The 19,852-nt window shown below is 43.2% G+C and overlaps 1 protein-coding gene and 1 long non-coding RNA gene across 4 annotated transcripts in view; both read left to right on the top strand.

Moving 5' to 3' along the window:
* The window catches only part of LRP8 (LDL receptor related protein 8), a 197,525-nt gene that overhangs the window by 35,825 nt on the left and 141,848 nt on the right, over window positions 1–19,852 (top strand). The window contains exon 1 of one of the 3 annotated variants that reach the window (XM_062623189.1): window positions 5,202–5,294. The exons of the other annotated variants lie outside the window; for them this stretch is intronic. Within the exon in view, the coding sequence (XP_062479173.1) occupies window positions 5,285–5,294 (10 nt within the window). The 5' untranslated portion in view covers window positions 5,202–5,284. Of the gene's footprint in view, window positions 1–5,201; window positions 5,295–19,852 lie in introns of those variants that run through there. 3 annotated transcript variants of the gene reach the window in all.
* LOC134165980 (uncharacterized) lies at window positions 8,740–13,354 on the top strand. Its single transcript, XR_009965717.1, has 3 exons — window positions 8,740–8,883; window positions 9,065–9,135; window positions 12,187–13,354. It is a non-coding gene; the product is annotated as an uncharacterized LOC134165980 (long non-coding RNA).

Below are 19,852 nucleotides of genomic sequence, written 5' to 3'. Positions count from 1 at the left end.
TAGAAGAAAGCTTTGGTGGTTGCTTACCAGCAAGAGTGAAGAATAAAACTAATGCAAGTTGATCATTAATTTGGGGGATGTTTGTTAGCCTCATAATCCAGGCAAATAACTTGCTTCAGCCATGTTTGTTAGGAATGCTGGAGCAGAGACCTACTGATACCTTTCCCTGTCGTGCTGAGATCAGTCAATGCTGGTGTCTCAAAGCTGAATGCAGAATTAAAAGCTGCTTAAAAAAGCAGGCTATTAAAGTGGCACTAAGAAAACTCGTTACACTGCTTAATGGTTGGGTGCATTAATCTGAGCTTCTGCTTTTAATTAAAAGTGGACCCATGTTGCAAAATGCAGGCCTGGGTTGAGAGGGTTTTGTGTGTGTATTTTAAGGCCCCCTGAAACTGGCAGTATTAAGCTCTTGGGTTTTGGCCAATGAGCAGTTTTAGTGTTGAGACAGAAGAAAGAGAAGTGGTGAAAGAAAGGAAATATTACTTCCTACTAGGGAAGTCTGGAGTGTAAATGGTATTACAGACTTTCTGGTAAGAATTGCAGAGCAGCTCTTTGCTGGTAAGATGTGAAGTACATGGTTATTAACCTTTAGTCTGAGTGATCAAGAGAAGTTATTTCTGTCACTGTTCTTCATACTTGCTTGGTTATTATTCTGTTGTGTAAGGAGCTAAGATGTGATCTAGCTTTCTCTAGCTCTGCAAAGCTTATTCTTTCATCCTTTTTTTAGTAGAAAGAGAGGAAATGTATACTGAAGTATATGTACATAGACCCTGGCTATGAGAGTCATATAGTTGTGTTGGAGCAGCTAATGGGACGACTCCTTGTAAGTAATGCACAAAATTTCGCCTTGATTTCTTTTAGACAGTTGAGTGTACATAGCTTGTCAGTGTACTGTCAGCTCCAAATACAGCTCAGATGTAGTTGAGGAATTCAGGACTTGTTTGCACACTGCAGGATTGATGAGCGTATTACAACGTGATGGATTTGTGCAAAAATTAGGCCCTCACTGCTATTTTTGCCATGCAATAGATTCATAGAGCTATTGATTCCCATTTAATAAGCATAATGTGAACACCAGTTCATTAAATCTACCTTATTTCTTCTTTTTTGATAACCAGACACAAGTTGGGTCATTTCCTGCTGTAAGCGTGAAATTGCATTTTTAAGTTCTATTTAATCCTTCTGGAAAATCAGTTCTTCCTGGAAACTTGTGCCAGTGTTGAACTGAGAAATGTTGCAGAATTGCTTGGTCATTCTAGGGGAAGGAACAAGGATGTAAAAGGGATTTAACTTTCTTAAAGCAGTAGAGATCCAGCATTTTGAAAGGTAAGCAGTGCTATGCCCAGCATTACTTAGTTTTGATTGAAATAACCAAAATTCTCTTTCCAAGTCCACTACACAACAGAGTTACCACTTAACTGAATTTTAATTGACCCTTTTATTATTATAATGATGGGAATCATGCTCTGGTAAACGTATTTTCCAGTTGCTGATTTTGGTAATAAAAACCAACCTTAGACTGCAAAAGACAAACTCGGGTTCATGGAAATAGGCTGTCCTTCTATTTTAAAGATAACAAGGTCTTCTTTTAACCTTGGACGGCACTCCCTAACTTGTTTCCTGTCTTTTCTCCATTATATTGGCTCCTTGCCTTGAAGAGGAGATGGCTTTTTAATACAGCCACTAAATTCCACCAACCTAGAATCTTTCAATCCGATTACTATGGTACATTAGTTCTTGACTCTTTCCCTCTCCAGCTATAGCACTTGCGAATCAAAGTGTTTTTTCTATTGCAAGTTATTTTGCTGGAATCAAAGGGTTTTCTCTTTTTCTTATGGCTTAGCTCACATTGTCAATACAACTCTTAAATGTTAATGGTAGTTGTTTTACATAAAGCATCAGCTGGGCACTGGCTGCTGTGCTTTGTAAGATAAAGTTTGTGGTAAGTCGTGCTCAGAGACAAAGCAAAGGTTCCCATCCAGGAGCTGTGAGAAGTGTTAATCCTAGCTGGTGCTTAGTGCTGTCCAAAGGAACAGCCCCTCCAGTCCATCCCCTACCGCTCCCCAGAAGTAGTATTATCATAGGACAAGATTTTATATCATAATCACCAGTTTGAAGACAAAGCATAGAATGATAAACATAACAGTTGTTACCCTTAGTTATAATCTAAGGTATGTGCCATAGATTCTGAGGCAAGTAATCTTGTCTGGAAAGGATAACAATCCTTTACTGTAGAAAGGTCAGTTTTAAAACCGTTCAGCTCTGGCTGCCATAGCTCATTGACCATAGAATCACAGGATGGTTTGGGTTGGAAGGGACCTTAAAGCTCATCCAGTTCCAACCCCCTGCCACAGGCAGGGACACCTTCCACTAGACCAGGGTGCTCAAAGCCCCAGATACAAATACATAGGATTTGGTTTTGAATTCTAACCTCTTGGTATATTCCACCCAGTGCTCCCAACGTAGGGCGCAGAAACTGGATTTGATTTACAGCACTTCTGTTCAGGCTCTGGAAAGGGAGGGTTTGCCTTTATGTTATGATTCTCAGGTGGCACCAGAGCCTGGCTGGCTCCTGGCATCATCCCTTCAGATGAGGGCTTCTCTGTGCCATCTAGAAAAGCTAGTCTACTGTCCAGAAGTCACCATAGTGATTGATATCTAATATCATCCTTGCACATCTTTAGCGTACTTGGTCGTCTTCTTCCCTTCCCCACCTTATCCCTTTCTCCTTGGAATACTCCACAGCCATTGCCATAGTACACATCAGCCCCAAAATTACTGAGCTGTGCTTGGACATGAGCGGTTTTGAGATGTAATACTTGTTTTCTGTGACTTCCTTTAGTTTAATCTGTGAAGTTTGGCATAGGAAACTGTCACTATAAAAAGTCATTTACCTATCTAGGTATTTCTTTTAGTGCAGAACATTGTGTTAAGGTGGACTGATTTTTGCCTCCAAAGTTCCTTGCTGTACACTAGCTTCCCAACAGAAACTTGATTTCTAAGCCAGTTTCTGCTGCAATTTGTACTGAAAAGTCTTGGAAGTAGTTGGGGCTGCACTGTGAATACATTAAAGCAAATCCTGTGTTTGTGCTCCATTCCCTGGTATTGGAATTAAGGATCTGATTTGATTGGCAAGTGCCCCTCAGCTGTATTCACACTTTAACATGGGAGTTTACAGACAAATAAGATGTACACAGGCAAGATCTCTTGTACATTCAAAAATGTGCAAATGTCTTTACTGCTGGTGATAGAAAGAAATGAACAAGATATAGAATAAATTCCAGGTATGATGGCATTTTTATCATAAGCAATGTATCGAATTTATAGCCGGCTGACAATAAATTGAAAGTTTTCAAAACCTCTTTTGTTAGACAGTATTAATGAGGATTAAATACTAAATGACAGGTAAGTAATGTGAATATGGGCAAAACAGAGCTAGGGTGTTACCTTGTAGCACTCCATGCAGTTAATGTAATTGAGCCAAGCGTGTTGAGGCATTTTATAGATACCCATTTTAAACTTCACTTCTCCACCCCTGTGGAGTTGTGATTCATCATTTACAGGCAGATGATTCCCATCTGGGTATGTAGTTATCTATTGCCATGCTTCTGCCATGGCCTGCTGCGGTGAAAGCTATTGCAGGGGACTTGGGTTCCAAATGAAAGCCATTCTGTGCACTGGGGGCAGAGCGAGTAATCACTTGATGTCTCTCAGGCCTCACCCCATGGCAGTGCCGATCAGTGCTGTGGAACTACTGGACATTTCACATTCTCCAAAGCAGAGCTTTGAAATCCGTCATGGATAGGGAGCCCAGCTTTGTGTGCACACTCAATCTAGCTCATGGGAAACCAAACCCGTCCAAACTTTACAATGAAACATGTCATCTAGTAACCATGTTGTTTTGCAAGGAAAAAATATCCCAAGCATCTCACCTTTACTTCAGATTTTTTATCGTATTTATGGTGTGGATTAAATTCCCATTTAAGCTTAACTTTGTGTGTTTCACTGTTAAAATGTGTATCACGTACTTCAGATACTGATATCAAGCTCTTGTTTTCCCTTTATAAGGGAGAAGACTATCCATATATAGATGCATACACATGTGCACATATACTAATTATCTAATCAGTTTGTTTTCAGAGTGATTTTGAACATGTGCTTTTCCTAGTTCTGTGTTCATTTAGGTTGTGTTTCCTACCGGCTGTGCATCTCTATTGTGATCTTCATTACTGTGATGTTCCGAAGAATGGTTATAAAGAAAATGGCATCAGCACATTAATCACTGAATTCTCTTTAAAAAGAACTGTGAAAAGAAAGGCAAACAAATGAATGTTTTATCATTACGTGCATTTTGCAGATTTTCCCAGTTTTTAAGACCATGGCAGCTCCATCAGCTTCTTCAGCCGAACTGGGAATTTGGATGCATGCTGTTGTTTGTATTATATTACTTAATCTTGTTCTAGTGCTTAAGATATTAAGAGGGAGCGGGTACAGTAATGCTGTCAACATGACTAATGTGGAATTCTGAACAGTTGTTGACAGTAAAGAAAACATTGCCCAGTGTTAAGGCCATGGAGGGGGTGTGTGTTTTAAAACAATGGGAAGTAAAAGCAAATACATGTTGGTGAGAAATCTTTTTGTATTATACACTTTGCAGCAAAGAGAAGACTGGGGGGCCTGCAAAATCTCTGAACAAGTGTCTTACTGGGTTCTGTGTCATGCTGCTTTCTTTACCTGAGGGCAAAAGCTGTCAATGCATCATGCAGAGAGAACTTACTCTCATTAGAAAACATCTAGGAAAGAAAAACTTCTGTGGATGCATAGCTGTGCAGTTGCCTTTATAATTTATGCCTCTTGCTTCATTTCAAGCTGCCTTCAGCTCTGGTGGTGGCGGTGGCGAGGAGCTGAAAACCATTTTGCTTTTCTCATCTTGTTAGAGGCTCTACTTTCAGCACACGGTGACAGGGTGACCCAGATTCCCAGGGGTACCTTGTGAATGCAGTGTTGATGCATTGCTTTTAAAGTCCTTGGTTAGCAAGTCTTATCCCAGCTAGACGATGTTATTTTCTTCCCTGCTCATCAGTGCATCTACGAGTAGTGGCTTAATATAGTTAGCACTAACTAGCAGCATGTGTGCCTGGGTATTTGTGTGAACACACATGGCAATAACAGTTGGATGAAGGGGCAGGCAGGTGTGTTTAATAAAACAGATCAGTGGGAGAGGGTGGAAAAAGAGGACAAAGGCCCACAGGCATAGAAAGTTCATGGTGGAGCCTGGGAAGCGATGAAGCCAGGTAAGCTGGAAAGGGTTGGAAAAACCAAGGGGAAATAAGGTTGAGGGGTTGGGGGTGGCTTCTCCCTGGTTATGAGCAAAAGGAAGAGGGTGTGGGAACAGATGGCTCTAAATTCTATAGCCTCCCATTGCTTTATGCCTTTCTGGGCTCAAACTGTGATTGACTTCTTATTTGAAGGTGAAGCTGAGGCTTTTACAACTGATCCATAGAACATCAGAGCCTTAAAAAGGCAAACCCACAATTTTGGTAATTCCTGAAACGGAGAGGAAGCCTGTGGGGGAATGTCATTGTTGTAAGAGAGTGGGATGTGAAGAATCATGAGCCTTTTCTGATGGGCCATGATGTTTAAAAGACATGCCAGCCTGTTCATCTTAGTCTTAGTTTGTTGTGCTTGTTTGTCTTTAAAGCAACAGTAAAAGCAAGGTGTAGGGTGAGGGAGTTTTTTCAGCAGCTGTCTCAGGCTAGACAGGTCCTTTTACCAGGAGTCCTTAGTGCTGCCTGTAGGCGCCATGTGTTTAAAGTTGGCTTTTTGTTGTTGCATTGGGTTTTTTGGTTTGTTTGTGTGTAAAAGTACCCCAATCCTACAGCACAGCCATACAATGATGTCGCTTATTTACACAGCCAACTGACTTTATAGCTTCCAAGTGGGATGCCATGTGAGTGGGGCACTGCAGGGATCCCCAGTGAACCCTGAGATCCCCAAAGAGGTTTTAGGTTTTCTTTTCTGTGAAGTACGTTACTGATGCTTTCAGGAAAGCCCAGCCTGGATCATGAGAGGGTGAAGGTGTCTCCCAGCCTGTACCTGGCAAACAGCTAGCACAGCTGGAAAAATAACTTGTATGGAATCTCTAATGCCTGAGACCCAGGGAGGAGAGTACTCTCTTGGACCCCAGTGCACTGTGTGTCCTATGGTCTGTCTTTTCCGTGTGCTGCTTACTACTGTTAACCAAAAGGGTAACTTTCAGCAGCTGTATTGCTTCCTGGCTGTGCATTAGGCAGAAGACCTTTTGCTTAAGTTCCAGGAACATATACAATACGATGCATTCTCTTTGTGGTCACTGCAGAACATTGTCCTGTTCTGAAAAGCTTTTAATACGAGGAAATGGCTAGAGAAATTAATAGCTTTTAGTAAGAGCCTGGAATCTTACTGGATTTTCTACTGCTTCTCACATACTTGTGCATATTCAGAAGAATGACTTTTCAGTTTCATGCTTCCCCCCCTTTGGCAGACAGTATACCTACTCATTTCATTTTGCTGTAGGAATTTAAGGGCTGTATAGGTCTTGGGAGCAGTGTCCTTTGCTTTGGGATCTCATTGCCTTTTATAAGTGAGTGCTTCAAAACATGCCAGTAACTACTGAATTTGGCTTCAAAAGAATTATTGAAAGTGCCCCATTATTTTTAATTACTTTCTTTTCTTCCCCTTATTTTTTAATCGTGTCTTCTCTGGCTGGATCTTCCTGCTGACATTGTATATCCTGTGCTCCTTCTTGAATTCAGTTGAGTGATGTGATGTGTATTGATGAGACTGTAGTTAAGAGCTTGTGTTTGTTGAGGAAAAATAAGCCATGGAGTTTCAAACCCTGCTGGTTTAAATGTACCTGGCTGAAGGGCATGAAAGCCTTGCTCCTGTAAGGAGTGGAAGCAGCTGCGTGCTTGCAGCTGCACAGAAAGGTGGGTCTCCACATTACGAACTCTCTGGCTGTAAAAGCAATCCCACATCTTCAGGCCATGTTGGGATAAGCTGGTATTACTCAACTACAGTATTGCTTTAGGATGGGTAGAGTTTTACAGTTTGTGTTGCAGATTGTATTTACAGATTGCTGGTCTCTATTAGGTGTTCTTTCCCTTGGCTGTCTTACTCTGTTGCCTTTCAAGGAGGGAAAAATACATCTGTCATGTAATCAGAGCCATGACAAATACAAGGGAATTCCATGTCCTCATTCACCAGCACCTGCTTCAGGAGATAGCAGCAGCTTTCTGGGCATCCATCCCTAAAACACAACCTGGGGTTTGACCGTTCTGGCTGAGCCTACTTGACTCGGATGGGATAATGATGGTTTTGAAGAGCAGCATGAGAGGACACAAAGTGCAGCTCAGTGAGAACTTAAGAGGATGTTTTGGCTTTAGTTCGTGGAGTCCATCGCATTGGTGGCAGATGGAGCGAATGGATGTTGGCTGTGTCAGGAGACTGTCTTGGCAACCAAGAGGAGATCTGAGGGACCGGAGACAGCAAGACAGAAGCTGGGGAAAGCGCAGAGAGTGTTTCATGGTGGAGAGGAAGGGATGGGCAGAGCATTATAGGCTCTGAGGCTTAAGTTATGTATCTTGATGTTCCACCTTCTTAGGAAGTACCTTGAGAATAGGAAAATTGCGTTTGTGGTACTGTGTTTGGTACAGCTCTAAGCCAAAACTTGAAAATAAAACTTGGAATAGCTATTAAAAGCCAGAAGGAAGCTGTTTGTAGTTCTGTTCCCGAAGCCAAGTTATTATTTGCTGTCGGATCACAGCCCAGCCTTGAGATTTGCTGGAAGCAAAACCCAGATAGGTGAAGGCAGAAGTGGTGACAGTGTGAAACACCTGATGATTTTGGATTGCCTGGTGTAGCATGGCTCAAGCTGTGGCCTACAGAGAGCTGTCTGGCACTGAACTGTGAGGGCAGAGAAGGAGAATCTCTCGTGGCAGCTGGACAAAAAGGCTGCAGAACATTACAAGTCTGCTGTAGGGAAACTCAGCAGTAGTTCCTCTGTTCTGAATGCCTAATGCTTTTCTACTCAATTTAAAGGATTCCCATGGTTTGTGGGAAGGATGCTAATGTCCTTTTCCTCTGTTTGTGGCAGGCATTGGAACGCTTAACAGGAAGAAAGCCTGCAGATGAAAAAGAAGTCCAAGTCTAAAATTCTTTCTGGGTTTTGTTGAGATAAAAATTGTGTTTTCCTTTTGCTGGGTTGTTTTATAAGACTAGCAGGATGTTTCTAAAACACCGGCCTAGGTTACTGCTAACGGAGCAAAGCCATATGTGAGAATATCTGTGTGCTTGTGAGTACTGCTTGCAGTTATATGTTCTGCTGCTCTGGAATTGCATTCTTTGGTGATATAATGTGTATTGATCTGCCCCACAAAACTCTTCTGCCCTCTGGTGAATGTGTTGGACACATAAGAGAGTAGAACTGTGATCGCACAACTCTTTTTGTGTGCTGGCACTGCTACATAGCTGTTTTGGTTTTAAATATATCATCCAGATAATGCAGTGTGGGCTATTTATGGCAGCACAAATATTTCAAGATTATGCCTGGAGCAATGAAAGCAGGGAGAGTTATGAGAATTTGCAGATTGTAGTAAGCAAAGGTAGAGGATACAGTCGTATCTGTTACACTTCGGGGAAGTCTTGATTGCTGGCACAGAGAGCTGAAAATGAGGAGGACAAGATAGGGGTGGACCCTGCTGTCCCCTGAAATCAGCGCTTGAAAGCAGTCGTGTGCAGTCACAGGTGAGGTTACTGCATCCTTGCCAGGAACAACAAAATGGGCAAACTCTCTGCTGCCGCTGACAGATCTGGGAGATGCTGGTGGTTAGAAGTGATTAACAGGTATAGGTGCTTTATCTTCAAGTTCAATTGAGTTTTACATGAATTAATAATTCAAGCAACTGCTTCTGTCATTGTCAGTGATGGGGATCTGTCATGTAACTTCATTGGTCTGAGAGAAAGCTGGAGATGGTTCGTTTTCAGAGAACAGCTTGTCTTTCACTAGTATTCTCTGTTTGGACAGGAGAAGTTCTGTTCTCTCTGTTGGCATGAAAACGGCATGAAGCAAGCAGAAGGATGTGAAGATGTGAATAGGTATCTCTTTCTCCATCCTCCTATGCAGGCTTGAGGCAGGGTAAAAGTTACAGCTGGGTGGAAGAAAATGCTGTTGGTTTCCATACTACAGTCTTCAGTATATAGTGTTGAGCACTATAAAAATAAACTTGAACAAATATATGCTCTCCTAACTGTCAAAAATTGGGAAAACATGCGCTGGTTTGATGAGCAGTTGTCTAGGCATTGTATAAATATATTCCTAAGAAACTGGGTTTGACAGACAGGGGAGGACATGCAAGCTGCATCATTTCAGCATTTTTGAAATCTCATTTTCATTTCTGGACACTTAGGCTTCTTTTGTGTGCACATGCACAAAGACCCGTGAAGGCAGTGTTCCCATTGCAAACTAGTTGATGGTTTAGAAGTCTAAAATTGTGCTGTTGGCACTTCAAATGGCATCAGATCTGCTATAGCATCAGGGTACCTTAAGTAACCCTAAGAAACAGTGTGCCTGGAGGGATAGCTGTTGACTGCTGGCTCTAGAAGAGGCAAGTTTTCCAGGTAGGCCAGGGTTTGGCCAGCTAAGGGCAGGTTGTGTTTTAAAGAAATCCATTGCAGTAATTATTCTGGAATATGCATTTTGGGAGAGCTCCTTTGGTAAACTTCCAAGTGCAAATAACTTCTGAGTGTCTCCTTTTCCTTCTCCTCTTGCTGTACTGCCTTAGGCTCCTGCTAACTATTGTCCTTCCCTTGCATACGGAAGGGCAGCTGGGGTCAGGGGGATGGACAGTGCCCAGATCTTGTGTGTGTTTTAGCCAGGCAGCCTGCCTGGCTGCTCTGCCCTGCAGCCTCCCTGCTGGGCAGCTCTGCAGAAGGATGGGGAGGGGACCCCACTGGGAAGCTCCATGGGGCACAGGCGGTGCTTTGGTATCCAATTCAGAGGATTAATACTACTTTCTGTTCCTTGGATGCTGCAGCCAGTTGGCCTAGTGTTCATATTCAGTTTGCCCACTTCTTGAGTGCACTTACTTGTGTAAATCTGCTCAAGCGTTTAAGTCTGAAAGAGCAAACAAACAGGGAAATGAACAGACGGCTCTGCTGGCTCTGGAGGGGTCGCTTGCTTCTCTTTCCTTGTTTCCATGAGTGTGGTCCCTTGCAGTACATACAAGGCTGTCTGTCAGCTCTCCTTTCCCAGATGAGGGCTTTGCTGTGAAGTGTAAAGCACTGTCTGTGTATCCAGCATCTTTGCTCCCTTAGAAATTGTCGTTGGAAACTGGACACACAGTAATTCTTCTTCCTCACCACTCAGCTCCTCTGCTGCTGCCTATTCATGCCCTAGCACCCAGGGTGGGAGGAATGATGGAGCCCCTGGGGTCTCTCAGGGGGAGCTGCCCCAGTGTGTCGTGGGTGCATATGAACAAACATAATGAAGAGCGTATACACGGGAAGAGATTGTGTGCTCGATCCAAAATGGGATATAAGGTGATGCCAAGGGAGGATGGAGGCCTTTGACCATGCATATTCAAACACTGTGGCTTGTCCCATAACTGATGGGCCTCTACTTTATTAAGTAGCGTGGTGAGGACTAGCCTGCTTCATGTGCTGGCCATACCACAGAGCTATTAATCAACTTAGGTTCATATCATCTAGTAGGTTTTCTCTCACAAAAGTGCCAGTGCTGTTTTGGTTTAGGTTATGGCTTGGTTTGGTACGTGCATGCACTTATTACTGAAGAAATCTGTCCAGGTTTGAGAGTCTTAAGATAATTTTTCCTTTCTTTATTACTTCTGCTAAAGGGCAGGGGTTTTGTTAATCCCTTGCCGGTCACACAGAGAATGCCGATTGTCTGGGAATCTTTGGTCTGCCAGGTTATTGCAGCGGTTCTTAGAAACACCCTTCTCTTGCAGAGGTCCTGTGCTTGAGTTTTTTAGTCCATACAGCACTGCACCTTTTGCCTGTTGGCACAGTGCTTTCTGTATATTACCCTGCATGCTCTGTCATTTGTATCCTCTAAACCTTCCTATCTTTTAGCCTTGCACTGAATGCGTAACTCCTGATTTGAGCGAGTTAGACAAAGGCAACTTTCTGACCACATTCAGGGCAGAGTTTCAGGCTAGATTTCTCATGGGTAATTTGATTTTGTTTATTTTAAAGTTCTGTGCAACCACCTCACACATGACATTTATTCCAGTCTCTAACTCTTCTGTGGCAATGTCGCTACTGTTTCTAAAGCCTGCCACAGTCCGTCCTCAAATATCTCGTTTAAGATCATGTTTAATTCAGAAACTCTGTGTTTTATGTATTAATTTCTTCATATCAGCAGCATGGAGTTATCATCATCTTCAGTGACGATAACAACTCTGAACAGCTTGTGTTTCATCAGAGTTTAAGGACTGAGATGGTGCAGAATTGGTCCTGACAGTGTATTCTCAATTGAAGGAAGCCTGCAATGAGTGTAATTCTGTCACAGGAATTCTGCATTCTTGTTGTCTAACAAAGGAAGGTCATCAGGCAAAAAGGAAAAATGCCTAAGATCTGCCATGTATTTTAACAGTAATTTGTAATTAAGCCTGTTTTACTTGGTTTAGTGCTATGCATTACATTTTGGGCATTCGGTGACAGTGTCCCAGGAGGAAGGTTCTTCTTCTTTGGTGCCAGACAGATATTAAGGACCCTCAGACAGCAGCGTAAGAGAGGGAATAGGGCAGGTTCTGGTCCCTTCTGTAGCTAGGGTCTGGTTCCTGTGTCTGTGCTGGTTTTATAATTATCTGGCTTGGTGTGCCATCCATTGCAACATGTGCTTCCCTTAGCTGGCTGGTTCTTTTAAAATCCAATGCTTTGTTGAGAAGCCAGTTCTCCAGGCTTTTTGCACTCGACTGTGTTTCTAAAGCTGGTAGATTTTGCTCTTTTAGTTGAGCTATGATGTTAGTTTTATCAGTGGAAAGTGTACAAAAGTGGCTCTGGAACTTCTCTGCCTGTGTCCCTGCTGCAGTTGAATTACATCTGATCTGCGATCCCACCTGGGATTCTTGCCCTGTTTGGGGAGCCATTTGCCTAAACACTCATAAAAGTGTATTGTGTTCATTGCAGGCTCCAGCACGAGTGGCTGCCTCTGCTCCAGTCCTGAAAGGCATAATTCTGATGATACGTATTCTTGCTTTAGGTGCAAAACACTGGGCCAAAATCATTCCTGGCGCATCTGCATCAAAAGCAGGGACTTACTTGCTGCACTGCTGCTGATTTTAGTGTTATTCCAGAACGTTTGGCTTTAGTTTAAGATGTCAGCCCTAATCAAAACACACAGATGTTCCCTGTTGATTATGCCTAAGGTTTCCTCCAAGAGTTTATTTTAAATAATGTTTGCAATTCCTGTTCAAATCCTGTGTGAGCTCCAGTGAAGGTACCACACCACTGATTCTCTTTACCTCCCCTTTCACCAAGGTAACGTGTTCTCTCTGGCTTTCTAAAAGTGCTGTCATATCTTGCACTCCGCCCGGGAAACGTGTCTTGCTGCTTTGCATTCAGCCAGGTTTCTGTTCCTTGCTATTAAACAGATGTTTAAAACGTCATAGAAGTCACCAGCCTGCCTTTTGCATGGTTAATTTAGGATATTTATTTGCCTCCTGGTGATGACCTGCTGCAAGACTAGAGAGGTGGGTAAGTGAGTGAATTGCATGAGACCCAAGGTCACTTCCTAGATGGAAGGTCACAAGCACAGCAAGAGCATTGACAGAGTATTACTGGTGGCTGCTGCTGGAGAGCCCTGCTTGAAGGCTTGTCTGCAGTTCTCTTGAGTGAAGGGGAAGATGCTGTTTAAGGCAGACTGTGCCTCAAGGACAGAGGTTTGTTCTGTGAAGATTCACCATGGCTAAGACGTCCAGGCACTGGCATGTGTTGTGATGCATCAGACAGGGAACCTTGTCACAGAAGCCTTATGGAACAGGATAGGAGGATAAAGAAGGTGGGAGATTTGGGGAAATCCCAGTGGTTCAGTGCAATGAGATGTATTCTTCATGAGACCTTGTAGCTCTCCAGGAGATAACCAGAGTGCAGGGTCCTGGGACAGAGAGATTGATGGTTCATTCCAGTCTTCCCCTTTATTCCTGCTTGGTTGTCGTTTGTGTGTGAAGTCTGGTGACTAACTGAACTCACAATACCTCCTGTTCCAGATCAGGGAGTTCCCTTATGCTAATGCACTGCTTGAGTCACAAGTCATATTCTCTTTTTTTACTTTTGTGTTTCAGAGTACAATTATACATCCCCATTAAATGGGTTCCCAAATCCAAACTTGCAGTAAACTGAAACTGGCAGAATGTAGCCAAAGCAAGCCATCGATCTTGGGTCTTGACTGGCTGTATCCTAATCCCAGACTGGGGTCAGTGCAGTGGCCTTGATTGCTTCCCCTGCTCATCTTTGAGTTATCTAGAACTACATCTTTGCCTTACTGGCCCTGAACTGTGTCTTTGGGAGATCTGTCAAGGTACTCTCTACCCCTTCTTTGATATTTGAGCAGATACATTGATAATTTGCATGGATCTTAGATCTCACTTGTGTCGAGAAGTCCCTGTCCTTCTGAGCTGGGCCAATTTGGACAAAACTAAGATGTCAGTTTTAAGGCAGCTCAATTAATTTAGAAATCCTGTCTCTAATTTTGACTTCTTTCCACCAGAGGAAAGTTACCCTAGTGCAGCTCTCTGCACCTCGGCCCACATCTTACTCTGAACCAGTAACTAAATGTGTGATCCTCCTGTAGCATGCCAGCACACTCAGATCCTTTTAGGGTTTAGTCAGGGTTTAGAGGGGGAAGTGAAATGCAGAGCTGAGTCCTGTGAGGCCTTAGGAAAAATATATTGTGCCTTGTAAAAATGGTAATTTTACTTCTTGCAGTTGAAGCAATTAACTGGCTAATTAAAGCAATTTCTCATTACATAATTGAATTCTGGTTCATCACCAGTTCTACTCTGCAAGACTGCCCCAGAGAGCAGAGCTGTTTTGGAATGCTCTATCACAAACGGAGGATCCAATTGCTTTCTTGGAGTTCAGATGGGACACGGAGCCACTGCTGAGTCTGGAAAAGGGAGAGATGGTTGGGTAGGACTTCCCTTAATTACTTATGAAAATAAACAGTGGTGTATCATAGAATCACAGAATGGTTTGGTTTGGAAAGGACCTTAAGATCATCCAGTTCCAGCGCCACTGCCATGGGCAGGGACACCTCACACTAAACCCATGTCACCCAAGGCTCTGTCCAACCTGGTCTTGAACACTGCCAGGGATGGAGTATTCACAATTTCCTTGGGCAACCCAGTCCAGTGCCTCACCACCCTCACAGTAAAGAACTTCTTCCTTATACCCAAAGTGAACTGCCACTGTTTAAGTTTAAACCCGTCACCCCTTGTCCTATCATTAAAGTCCCTGGTGAAGAGTCCTTCCCCAGCATCCCTAAGGGCCCCTTCAGATACTGGAAGGTTGCTATGAGGTCTCCACGCAGTCTTCTCTTCTCCAGGCTGAACAGCCCCAACTTTCTCAGACTGATTTCACATGCCATCCAGATGGTTAAGGAAAAGGTAGATTTCTCAGACATGTTTCTAGCACAGAAGATAAATTAAGAAAGGAGGTGATGAATACTGGAGACCCAGCCATTAGCACAGAAAACATGAGGTCTAGGATGACCAGGGATGTGGGACTCAAGGTTATACTCTAGCATGTTAGAATGTCTCGAGCTCTAAGCATTATGCTGGGTTTGGACATGCCAGTGCTCATCAACTATAGTCTTAAATAGTCTGAGAGGAGAAAAGGCTCTTAAATTCTGGCAGCTTTCTCCTGTACAGAATGATAGACTGAAGATGGAGTTATTTTTTAATTAGGGAAGTGTCAATGTACTGAAATGTTGTATGGTAACGAAAGGTATATGAAAAAAATTACCTGTGAGAGTTGAAATACTTTAAAATCTACCATAGAAGACTTTAGTGGGCATAGTTCAAACCAAGCATGGTGTCAAGCTATGTCACCTGCAGGAGAAGAGAAGGGAGGGCCACGTTACCGACATCTATTGCTGGCGAGCAACATTTGACAATAGGGGATTGTGGCAGAGATATTTTTGAAGTTAGGATATAAGTACTTCAAACCCCAGAAGAAATTGCAGTTGGCAGCTGATGTGGACTTTGAAGACTGAATGAGACACAATTAAAAGAGCTGCATTTAACATGTTCAGCTTCCCTATCTAGTGTGATACCCAGTGACTTTGAAGACCCTGATCGTGTTGTGCCTTGGAAACAGGACTCGTGGAGCAGAAAACATCTCACTGAAACCAGTCAAAATCAGTGAATGATGTGGGTTCAGTTAGAATTCAGGTATTTTAAGTGATGTCTCATTAGTGCACACAAAATGTTTGAGAGAAAATGATCATGTGATTTACGTTGTGTTTGTGTTTTTTTTTGTTTTAAATATTTTTGTCAGATTACAGACCTGTGCTCCTTCTGGTGTGTGAGACACATCAGGTACCTCCTTCCCTGAGCCCCGGCTCCTCACTGAGAAACTCGTTGACTGCATCCCAGGAGTGCTTTGGGGCACAGTCATTAGAGTTTGCAAATCCTTCATACCTTGTTGATAACAACCTCTAATAGAAATAAGTAGGCTTCTCAAACTCCATGGAAATAGTTGCATGCTTAAAACAGAAAAGATACTTCCCTGAGAAGTGCAGTCTGTATTGCAGGGAAGAGTGAGAACAAAATTAAATCTAAAAATATATGAAATTGGAACTATTGGTAATATTCAGCATCTCCAGAGTATGATGAAGAGAGAAAGAAGAAGATAATGATGACTTTGCACAGCGGAGTATTTGTTTCCCATGGCTGGATTTTCCATGTACAGAATGGAAGACATGGAAGCAGTGGAGGCAGATTGCAGTATAAAAGCTGGGGGAAGGAAGAGGAAGGTCAGGCGGAATTGAAAATGCCAGTGTTAACTAATGTGAGGAGGGAAGGAGTGGATATATATAGTGCTGTGAAAAACTACCCCAGAAGTGGGAAAGAGCATTAGATCATTAATGATTGCGTTATATTTGATAAATATATTGCTGAGGAGAAAAAGAACAGAAGTTGGGAAATAAAATCTGAGATCAGCATACTTGAAATATATTCAGACAGAAGATGGAGTATAAGAAGCCTTCAGATGTGTTATAGGAGCTGCCCAGATCACAATCTCTTGTGGGCTCAGCTTAGGTGAGTTTTGCTGTGGGTTGAATGTGATGGGGTTTGCGTCTTGTGGATTGAGGGTATTTTGTTTGTTTTCCCTGTGGCTGGAATATGGGAAATCCAGATAATTTTTCTTTTTTAATACATAATATTATACTTGTGACTGCCGCTGCTTGGTGTCATGACACTGGTGGAGCTCAGTTCCCACCCTTGACCAGCAGCATCAGCCTCCATATGTTCCTATTACTATGGTGAATTGGGCATTCCTGATTTCGCACGGTCTGACAGATGCTGGTTTTACAGAGGCAGTCTCTTCCTCTCTCCATCAAGTTATTAGTGTCATTGTCGTGAAGCACTCAACATCTTTCAGCCCTTAGGGAAGAGGAGCCCAGTTTGGAATGGAAACCTGTGCATCCTGACAGCACACACTGAAGTACTGCGCAGTTAACACATAAAACATACTCACTTTGGCTGTCCCTTAGGAATCGCTCTGATTCCCAGGCTGGCACTTCTGTCATAACTCACTTATGGAATCATAAATAAACAATTGACATAGGCCAAGGAACTTCAAAGCAATCGGTGCAGTCATAATAGGTTCTAGCTTGATAAATAAACCATGCTGATGTAGTCTAAAGGAGTCTTAATTTTTTTCCTCTTTCTGTCTTAGATCAAAGCTTCTTCCTTGAACTGCAGCCTGGCAACTCACCCTAACCCCTTTATTCCTCCACATCCCCTGCTGATCTCTCATTACAATCATCATTACCCGCAGCACTGGTCTCTTTGCAAGGTGTACTTTATCTCCTATATCAATTGGATCCTCATACACCTTTGCATGCAGAGTAGTTCTTCAGAGGATGGTTCTTGGCCAGCATATTTTTTTAAATGGAAATGACACGCCTAGCCTGGCTTCTTAGGTTATGAAAATCACTTTTAGGTTGGTCACAAGTTACATCCATATTGTGTGCTCTTTTAGTGACCTGCATTACAGCTTTGAACCTACACAGTGGGGTCTTGTTCTCAGCAAGACTGATATACAGTGAGGTGGTGGCTGAGATAGTGTTGCTAGTACAGCTTGAAAGGATTGCTGAGGTCTTTCCCCCAGACCATTTTTTACTCTTAGAAGCAGCTGGTTGATGCATCTCACCTTCACTGAGCCCTAGGCTCTCTCTAAGATATCCTATCCTTCAGTACCAGACTGAAAACATCATGGCATCATCTGAATGTGCTGTGAGTCAGTACAAGCCTTGTGATAAACTTGCTCTCGTTCAACACCTTATGTGTGTCCACCCCTTTTTTGGGTGTGTGGTGTCAGTAACAAGCTGAACAAAGGAAGAAGGTCTGGAGGGGAGCAGGTACCTACACACTGCCTCTGCTTGTGTTCTGTAGCCGTTGCAGGGGATCATAGACTCATAGAATGGTTAGGGTTGGAAAGGACCTTAAGATCATCCAGTTCCAATCCCCTGCCATGGGCAGGGATGCCTCACACTAGACCATGTCCCCCAAGGCTCTGTCCAGCCTGGCCTTGAACACTGTCAGGGAGGGGGCATTTATCACTTCTTTGGGCAACCTGTTCCAGTGCCTCACCACCCTCCCAGTAAAGAACTTCCTCCTTATATCTAACCCGAGCTGCCCCTGTCTAAGTATAAAATGCAGTGAGTCACATCTCTGAATTCATAGTTCAACTTAATGGTATATAGGGTTCACATTCACAAATTAACAGCTTTTCTCATTTATCCCCAGCAGTGGCACAGCATTAGCTCCAAGGAAAGGGTGCTTTTTGCTCCTGTGTTGCAGTGCTGAATCCAGCACTGCCTCTAGGATGGCGAGTGGGGGAAAGGAGGAAGAAGCAGCAGGTGCAAGCAGGCTCCTGCTGTGAGCATTTAAATGCTGACCTGTGAGGAGTGTCAGGAGCTGGGAATCTGTGACAGAACCTGGATCCTGAGAGCTTAAGGAGGTGTGATGTGTTAATAACAAGCCTATTGCATGTGTATGTGGGAGAGTGACAGGTTTTTGCATGAGAAGACATGACTTGGAGAAATCCCATGTGATGCCCAGGTGTTTGTGCACACCACATATCACTGTGCTGCTAGTGGCTAGGATTTTCTGAGACGAAACCAAGTAAAACTGCCCTCCTAACCCCAAATAAACAGGGGAGGAGAAGTCACTGGTGTTGGTTCCCTAACAGCTGTGTTTGCATCGAATGCTGTTAGTGAAGACAAAGTCTCTAGTTTTGGATTAACAAAAAGAGCCCAGTCTGTGAGGAGCTTATCTCTTCAGCTGCACCCTGGCCTGCCCCAGGAGACCCGTGTCAGAATAGTGCCGAGCATGTGCCTGGGCCTTTGGCTCAGCACTGTTTGATAAATATTTTAGAGTTTTGCACATCTTGTTGCCAACAGCTTGGAGTCTGAAGCTGGCTTCCAGGGAAAGGAATCTTTATGCATGCTCATGTTTGATTCAAGCGCTCATTCTTACTGTGTGTGGTGCAAAAAGGCAAGCTTTAAAGTCAATTCTCTACTCCCTTAGCATCCTCAAAGGATGTCTCTGGTCACATCAGAGGCAATCTGCTCTTTTATATTATTGTTATTTATTTGGTTTAAAGCTTCCTAGTCTATGAAATGATCTGTCACCCTCTGCAGAGACTTGTCAGGGCACTGTCTGTGTACCTGCCTCTAACTGGAATAACAAAGAACTTTCTCTGCTGCTGGCTGCCTCTGCCTCCTGCTTGGCTTAGGGCGAAGTGGTTTGCTCAATATTCGTGGCCAATTTGGTCCTTGGCCTCTTTGTGCTGCTCTTCAGGGTGCCAGTTAACATTAATCTGAAGGCACGCACTTCTCTATTAGATCCTAGAGTAATGCCATCAGCTGGTCTTATGTGGGCCACCAAGCAGCTGTCAAGCAATAATGTTTATTGTATTCTTGCTTCATACCCTTTACTTTGTGATTGATCACTGTGGCTTATATAAAACTAATAACATTGGCAACATTTTAAACTGTTGTGAAAGGCAGTAAGTGAAATGTGGGCATGAGAGCATATTGTTTCTAGCCAGCAGCTTTCATACAGTCATTGAGAATACAGAGGAAGGAGAGGCAGTGAAATGAACTGCAAATAAGGGTGTGTTTTGTTTAGATTTCAAACGGGAACCTTGGAAATTTCCCTTGTCATGTAAGGATATGATGTTTAGCAGCTCATTTTTAATTCATGTATTTTACCTTGTCGTTAAGGATGCCCTTGCACACTCATCTCTGGATAGGAACAACTCTCAGGCTGATAAGCAGTAAGATACAGTGTCATATTCATGCAGTTCCTCATGGGGTTTGTATTTGTTTAACCAGTGAGCTGAATAGTTTGGACCCAGTGCTGGCTAAATGCTCCCACATGATAAAGTTACTGTATTTGCCCTATAATACTTCCTGGTAAGGAAGTGGGTAAAATGAAAGCGGGATTAGTCTGGTTGATCTGGGAGCTGTGCTGTGGCACTGAGCCTCTCTGAGCTCACCATGGCTCGCTCGAGCAAATCTCCTCAGCATGTGCCTGGCCATAAGCAAGGGTATGGCTCTGAT

The sequence above is a fragment of the Pezoporus occidentalis genome, unplaced genomic scaffold (assembly GCF_034315485.1).
Source record: "Pezoporus occidentalis ecotype Australia unplaced genomic scaffold, CSIRO_AGI_Poc_V1 ctg25, whole genome shotgun sequence".
Classification (NCBI taxonomy): domain Eukaryota; kingdom Metazoa; phylum Chordata; class Aves; order Psittaciformes; family Psittacidae; genus Pezoporus; species Pezoporus occidentalis.
This window is presented reverse-complemented; position numbering and strand designations above follow the sequence as displayed.